A 7587-nucleotide genomic window follows, 5' to 3' on the forward strand; every position below is an offset into this window, starting at 1 on the left:
CTGCACTGTCATATCAAAGCATCATGCGATTGTCCCCATGCCTGACATGATGTTAGATGAAATCTGCAGTCACATCATCAGCGACATCTGTTCATCTAAAGTTCAAGCTCTGTGAAAGGCCGCAGCAAGACAAGGTATAGCATTTGCACACACTGGCTGTGCTTGGAATGGAAAGATGGTGAGATCTGTACACAAAGTACATGCAAATGAACCAGATTATTGCTAGAAGCAGTAGCAACGATACTGAGATTTAACATGCATACATTGAAGAGTCAAGGAGCTTCCACTTATGCTCGATACAGCCAGGTCATATGGGTAGATGTATATATGATTAGTCACATTTTGCAGGTAAGGACAGTCGCAAATAGTTGCTAAATAAGTTGCACAAAGGCATCTGCTCATGCAGTGGTTGCTTCTCATCTCCCCACATCCCCACAGCTGGCGCTGATCACTTAGACTGGGGTTCCCATTAATTGCCATACGCTTGATGCCTCGGCTTCTGCATGCAAACTTGAAAAACACTTGCAAGTCTGTACATCCATCTTTCTGTACATCAGCTACACGGGTTCTTTTCAAGAAGAACTTGCTCTGAGCTGCATCCTTTCTGGGCAAACAGGAGAGCATGATATGCATGGTCTGCATCCAGTGCTGTGTCCTGAAAACTCCAGCTGGGGACTGCAGCACAAAATGAATCCAGGCTGCAACATCTGTTATGTTCAATAGCTGCAACCATTGAAAAACAGGGAAAAAAAGCCCCCAAACCTTTGCAGGAAGCATATAAAGGCTTTGCTGGCTGTAAGCAAACTGCAGACCTCCTTTTTGGGAGCCCTGATGCATGACTGTAATTGGCCAGCTATCTCTGGAGGACTTCTCAACCTCTTTCTTACTGAAGTAAATAGCTCCTCTTTGTGTTGGTCTGAATCGACACCCTTCCTCAAAACACAAGAAGACAATTATTAAAAAGCCCCAAATCTCTCTTTGTTCCTCTTGTTCATCCTTCTACATTTTACTGAAAATATAGTTTAAAGCATGGAAATATTTTTCCTTGTTTTATTTCCCTCCTTACTCACTTTAAGCCAAGAAGACTTTCTTCCCCATTTTCATTTCAATATTACTCAAACAAGTATCGCTGCCTCTCTTTAAGCACTGCCAAGGAATCCCATTGATTTCACACCAAAAATAATACACCAGCACCAGCGTAGGGGTGTCAGAACCAACCTTGGAAAAAAAGTTTAATTGAGAACATCTGTAGTGGAACTTGCAGCTGGAGAGTGTTGATGTATTTTGATACATACTGGTTATGCAAATTTTGAAGTCACTGGGTGTGATATAACATATTTAGAGTTTGAAGGAGTGTAGAAGAAAGTGCTCTAAATGAAAAAGGACTTTCATATGTTGAAATCAAAACTTCTACAACTTCTATACAAAATTATCTATGTTCATCCACAAAAAAAGATTTAAAATCTCCATTTGGAGTGGAATACTTTGGACTGAATTCTGCTGTCAATAAACATTGCTGGCATCGCCATTCACCTTGAAAAACAAATGCTGTGTCAAAATCTCATACTTAGCTGTGACAACTCCAGAGAACACTGACCTCCAGTAAGGGTACGAACATCTCCTCCTTCAGCACAGAACATTTCCCATGCAAAGAGCCCCTGTTTATTGCTCCTTCCTTACCCATCTGGACACCGTATCCAGAGAGAAGCCCGAGAAGGGCAGGAGCAGGCACGCAAATACTCTCACTCCACTACCTACGCAACTTGCAAAGAAGTGGCGTGAAAGACTGTCAGACCCCTCCAGACCGTGAACATCTCAGAGAGCAACTTTCTGGCTCAGTGCTGCAGGGGAAAGCCAAGCCGAGCCGCCCCGGTGCTGCAGAGGAAGAAGGCGGCAGTGTAGAGGCATCTAGAAGTACGTCTGCACCCCCATGTCCAGCCAAGCTACGCCTGTGCCAGCAAACAACTCCAGATCATGGGGACTGATCCCATCCCCGCTGCAGTTCCTGGGAAGACCGGCTGATTTTAGTGGGCTTTGGCTCAGCCTCCGAGGAGGACGACGGGGGTACTTCCACACCAGACTACTGTGGGAGGAGGAGGGAGCTGGACCATCAGCTGTTTTTATTCAGGTGAAGCCAACACGTACCTGTCTGAGGGAGCAACCCCAAGGGGACTTACAAGCCTTCGTCCCCTCATTGGGGCTCCAGAGCAAGGACTTCATTTTAAGGTTTTGCTTACATAAACAGTCCCTATGAGATAACCTCAACAGTAACTTCTGACTGAGTCTCTTGAACATACATTCAAAGAAGGATATTCTTCACTGCAACAGATCTACGTGATGTTCTTCTCCCCAGATACGCTTGACCCAACACCAACTCAAGCCAATCGCAGGATTCATTGGCCTGGGAGCAGACCAGCTTTTCACCACTTCAGCAGCGACCGAGCAACAGATAAACACAAATCATTTGATTCAAAGCTGCACACCATGCCATCAAAGAAAACCTCTGCTATAAACTTTATAATAAATTATACCAGATGTGCCTCCAATAGTTTCACAATTTATACACTTTTCTCCAAAATAAAAGGTTATGAATATCGATAAAAAAACATTTTGAAAATGAATCTTGTCACTGCTAAAATTTAGTGACATTTCCAGAAAGAAATAGACATTCTGAGTTACACTCTCATTTTTACTTTCACTGCAGTAAGTCAAGAGTAGCTTCAATGAAAGCCGTGAGGCTGCTTTGACATAAAGTTGTCGTGAAATGACTTTAGACCCAGGACACTGCAGAAATCACTCATATGCATCTCATTATTAAATAATTACGATACAGCTTCTACTTTCAAGAAACACTGCAATAAATCCAGGCTGGTTCATGGGTCTCCTAAGATCCGAGCGTAAAAGCCGTCGGCACACTGACACACGACTCAATATCAAATTGCTTGTATTTATCTCCTACACAAACTGTTGCCTCTCCCGTTTGATGGGTGCCTCCAGAGAGTGATTCATTCCAGCTCCCTCTGATACCAATCTGAGAAGATGAATCACCTCGCAGAGGTGTCCGGCTCTCCTGCTGACTCCAGGACGCCCTGACAACTTTCTTAGTACTTACCCAGGCTTACATTTAGATGCATCTGGATGAGTCCAAATCTGACTGTCTCGGGCTCAGTCCATGGCAACGCTGTGGTACCACGCTTCAATTTCTTTGCCTTAGAGCCTAATGAAGCACATTTGAGGAAGGGTTGGGTAAAAGAACACTTTACAGGTAAGCAGCTGGGGCAAAAGTGAGTAGTTATCACTGTCATGTTGCATTTTGTAACCCCTAGAGATACTTCCGACTGTTTTCTCCACTGCCCTTGGGGTTATACCTCCATCGGGTCTCACCCCTGCCTTTCTATGAAGGCACATTTGGGATAAGTCTCCTCCACGCAGTGTCCCTACAGCCCACCTGGCTCAGGCGCCTGGGTACATACAGTCCTCTCGCTGTAGCGGATGCCGTGCTGGGAAGCGAGGGCTGGCCAGACCGAGAGGAAAGACATGTTCTCGAAAGAAAACATGTTTGTGGGTCTCAGCTTGATAAACACCTCACATCCTCCAGTACCACCCAGCCCATGTGCCAACCCTTCTCGGCAGCCGTCTCTGCTACATTTCTTTCCATGTGAGCAGCATTTTCTCCCCAGTGATCCGCAAACATCTGGGTGCCTCTTCACTACTGAGGGAATCTTCTTGCCTGGATTTCACTCCACTATCCAGGAGTCAGCACTTTCTGCGGTTCTACCAGAAGATAACTAGGAAGCCACAAACCTCAACTGCTTGAAAACTACTGCTGCTCCCCCGCTCTCCTCCCATCCCAGCACACGGGTCCAGAGCCCAGGTTGCTGTGGCATCTCTTCCACCAGCCCTCCCCATGCCTGGGAAGGAAAGGAGGGACAGGCACAGTGCTCTTGGGAAGCTGGCTGCCCTACCCCATTAGGATTCTTTGGGAATCCCTTATAAAACCTTTGCTGATCTGTAAAACTGGCTGCACACGCTCACATTTAATGTATGGGTCCCGTATTAGTTCAGCGTGGCCAGCTTCATCGCTTCATCCCCAGCAAGAACCTTTCCTTTTTCAGCCTGTCGGATCTGACAAATGCTGTCATGTAGTCACTTCCAGCCTATTGCCCTTTCTTCCTACGACGACTGGATTTTCCCTCCCTGAGGAAACAGGCAGTGCAATATCTGACCCTGGTGTTGCAGCTCAACGTGGGGAGAAGGTTAAGACTGGACCTTACAGCAGTTGGACTGGTTAAGTTGGAGGCAACCACAGCTTGCCAGTCGCCTTAGACCTTTGTGGGTCGGGACAGTCATTAATCTTCTGCATTCGCTGCCTGGCATGACATGAGCCCAGTCTGTGCTGGGAGCTCTCAGGGAGTAAGAAGCAGCACATCACCCCCTTAACCAGCACCGCAAGCCAGCTCACCCTGCCGCGACGTGGCTCCTTTAAATGTAGGCAGGTGTACGAATTACACAATTTCACACATCCTAAAATCTGGTGCTGTACAACAGCAATGGACCGACACAAGCAGCCAGGTCTATCAGCTCTTTCAACTTTAAGGCATTTTTCCCTCAAGAAAGAAACACCAGGTAATCACCAAGCCTGCAGAATACTCATTATCACACCTACACTCCCAAGAAAAATGACACAAACTATTGCCTGCTGTATCAAAACCCGGCCCCATGTGTAATTTAAGCCAGTCCGACCCAGGTAGATTGAACAACTGGAAGTCACGCTCTGCTGACAAGCACTGGACCGTGTCTCTTGCTTTGTTTTTATCCTGGCTGTAGCGCTGAGTTTAACTCGCCAAAAGGCATCACATTTTCACTGCTGGCTGGCGTAGCAAAGCTCAAACCAGAGACAGAACACACCTTGCAATTGTACTGCTCGGGTGTTCTTAACAACATACCACACCTGGTGGGAAAAAGAGTTCATTTCTGGCAGAGCAAGCGACTTCAGAAAGTACCACTCAGCTCTTTAAAACACCTGACACTGAATATAATAAACTTGCAACAGTGCAGTTAAAGCCTGAGATTTCTACAGACATTGAAAACAAAAAATTGAACCCGAACATTAGGAATATTTTTAGAAAAGCTTTGCTTTCAACCTTTGATTTATACCGCACATATACCCGCTGTATATTTTCATCCTGCCGAGCTTTATAGGTGCATGGCAACTATCAGCGCAGTCATATCTCATGCTGGACAACAGCACCACGTTTCCAGCTGACACAAAAGTGTGATGAGAAGTTGGTATGCACTCTGCAAGGAATGAGGCTGTCATGTCTGATCGAGAGCACACAACAGATTTCACAATTTCTATCTTGTGGTTTTTGTATTAAGGAATTGCTTCAGAGCTGACACTTCTGAAAATAAGGGGGGAAAAAGCAGTTTAGGTGAACTATTGCTATCTCAAGCTGAGACACAGCAAGCACAAAAAAAGTTGGTGCCTCTGCCTTTAAAGCAAAGATTAAAATACTACAGAAAATTTGATAACATTATACAGTCCTAATTTCACATCATTTTGAAAGCCAGAATTGAAGTACAACAACTTTATCAGTTGTTCACATTTCAACATGAGTTTATTCATCAGAAATCATTCACCCAGCAGTTGAACACAAGCAATAGAAATTTAACTGCACTTATCCTAGATGATATTAAAGTGCAAAAAATGCTATTTACTTTAAAAAGCACATATGCATGCACGCACACACACATTCATGTGACTTTGCATGGAACAGAGCAGGAGGAGCATGCAAAGTAAATTCCTGCCTAGCGTTAGATATACAGAAAAAAAAGCTTTTACCGTCTGGCACATGCGAATTTAATGCAGAAACATTGAAAGACGGTAATGGTGCCACTCTTGCCGACCGTTTCTTCATCCTTTGAAATTGCTCTCCTACTCACACGCTCACTTCGTCTTTAGTCTGCATCGCTTTTGGTCCCGAGTACTATAGTAAACACTCGGCTATGGCTGGTGGCTAGATGTTGTTCTGGAGATGCTGCAGTAGGCTACGAGTACTGATTTGCTGTTTCCCTGGGAAACCATTTGCAACACACTGAAACAATGCTTGACCTCTGCTAACACTTTTCTTTCATTCAATTGTTAAGCGCAGCAGATAAAATATAACTATATTAGCTATCGCGCTTCGTAAACTTGAAAGCGCGGCAGCCCCTTTGCATGAACGCAAGGATTTCATCAAATATCTGTGCTGTGTTAGCAAAGCAGACGGGAGATTTCTCAGACAACTGCAAGGGAATTATGCAACACAATTTTCTGGTTCCTTACACTGTGACAATATATGGATGATTACAGTAATTATTTCAAATAAACTTTGAATAGTGTAACTCAGCTCTGTATCTGATAACAAAGCAATGGTATTGCAGGAATCTTTTCTCTTTTAATGCCCTACAAAAATTGTCACAACCAGGAGATATATATAGGCCACGGTTGGTTTACATTTCTCCCCACTTCCCTTGAGGCAGCTGGGATGCTTTTTTCCCCTCTGTCCCAGACATCTTCTCTCTCCTCTACTCCCTTTTTAATTACTATTATTTATATTATTGGAAGTTGTTCAGTTGGAGCAATGAGAAAGTTTCATTGAGCAAACCAGTGTCAGCCCGTACAATTTTTGCAACTCTTAGAAAACCCCATCCGCTTGGGTAACGCGGCACCGTGCTGGGAGCTTTCTTTGCCAGGAGGTGGTTACCAACATCTCATAAGGGCCCTGAATTCAGAGCTCTTCACCGAGAGAACTACTGTCCAGTCTTATCCAAGAATTTGTAGGTAGAAGGCTCTACCATTGATATTCAACATATTTGCTATAAGAACTATGGGAAATACAAAGCAAAAAGGACAGAAAAGCAGCTTAGCTCTACCAGAACCTGCTAGCATAGCTGTTGATTTTTTAAGGGCCACCTTTCACCTATAGCCTTTGTGCTTTTGATAGCAACTGAGAGTGGGGATTCCTGGCCTGGGGTTTGGTCCTCCATCCCCTTCCATACCACCAAACAGGGAGAAGTTGTCAGCTGTAAGGAAGGCCATAAAGTGATTTGAAAAGGGTCAATAATCACTGACTTAGAATGTCACGAGCTGGGCTTCCAAAAGAAGCCTGCAGGGATCTCACGTGTTTTACACAGTAACAAGCACCGTGCTCGGGGTACGTGTGCAAGGACTGTCCCCTTCACCCACCGGTAAGCAGCCAGGACATATGGAGGAGGAGAGGGGATGAAGCAGAGTCCCGTCCAGATCATCCTCCAGATGCAGCCACAGAAGGGCCTGGCACATGCGGAGAACCGAACTATGGCATCCTAATGGATGAGGCAGCCCATGACTCCATCATACCCAGAAGGGGGAGGAAATGACCCTCAGGTCTTTGGGGCAACCAAGCCAACAGCACAGGACATTATCTTAAATGCACGACCTTGTCCTGCACATCCCTTTAACGCTGCTCTCTTACTCCTCTTTGGGAGACAAAGTGGCCTGCCCTCGTTATTATTAGGGTGCGGTGACACAGTGAAGAAGAGACAGTAGTTAACCCTACGGAAGGG

General features: G+C 45.2%; 1 protein-coding gene across 1 annotated transcript in view; it reads right to left on the reverse strand.

Moving 5' to 3' along the window:
• SLC35F4 (solute carrier family 35, member F4) overlaps positions 1-3539 on the reverse strand; it is a 35249-nt gene extending 31710 nt beyond the window's left edge. Inside the window, exons 1-2 of the mRNA XM_009893962.1 lie at positions 3449-3539; positions 3113-3217 (exon numbers count right to left, since the gene is read on the reverse strand). Coding sequence (XP_009892264.1) covers positions 3113-3217; positions 3449-3539 — 196 coding nt within the window. The remainder of the gene's footprint in view (positions 1-3112; positions 3218-3448) is intronic.
• Positions 3540-7587: the final 4048 nt, after the last annotated feature.

The sequence above is a fragment of the Charadrius vociferus genome, unplaced genomic scaffold, assembly GCF_000708025.1.
Source record: "Charadrius vociferus isolate BGI_N301 unplaced genomic scaffold, ASM70802v2 scaffold49, whole genome shotgun sequence".
NCBI lineage: Eukaryota > Metazoa > Chordata > Aves > Charadriiformes > Charadriidae > Charadrius > Charadrius vociferus.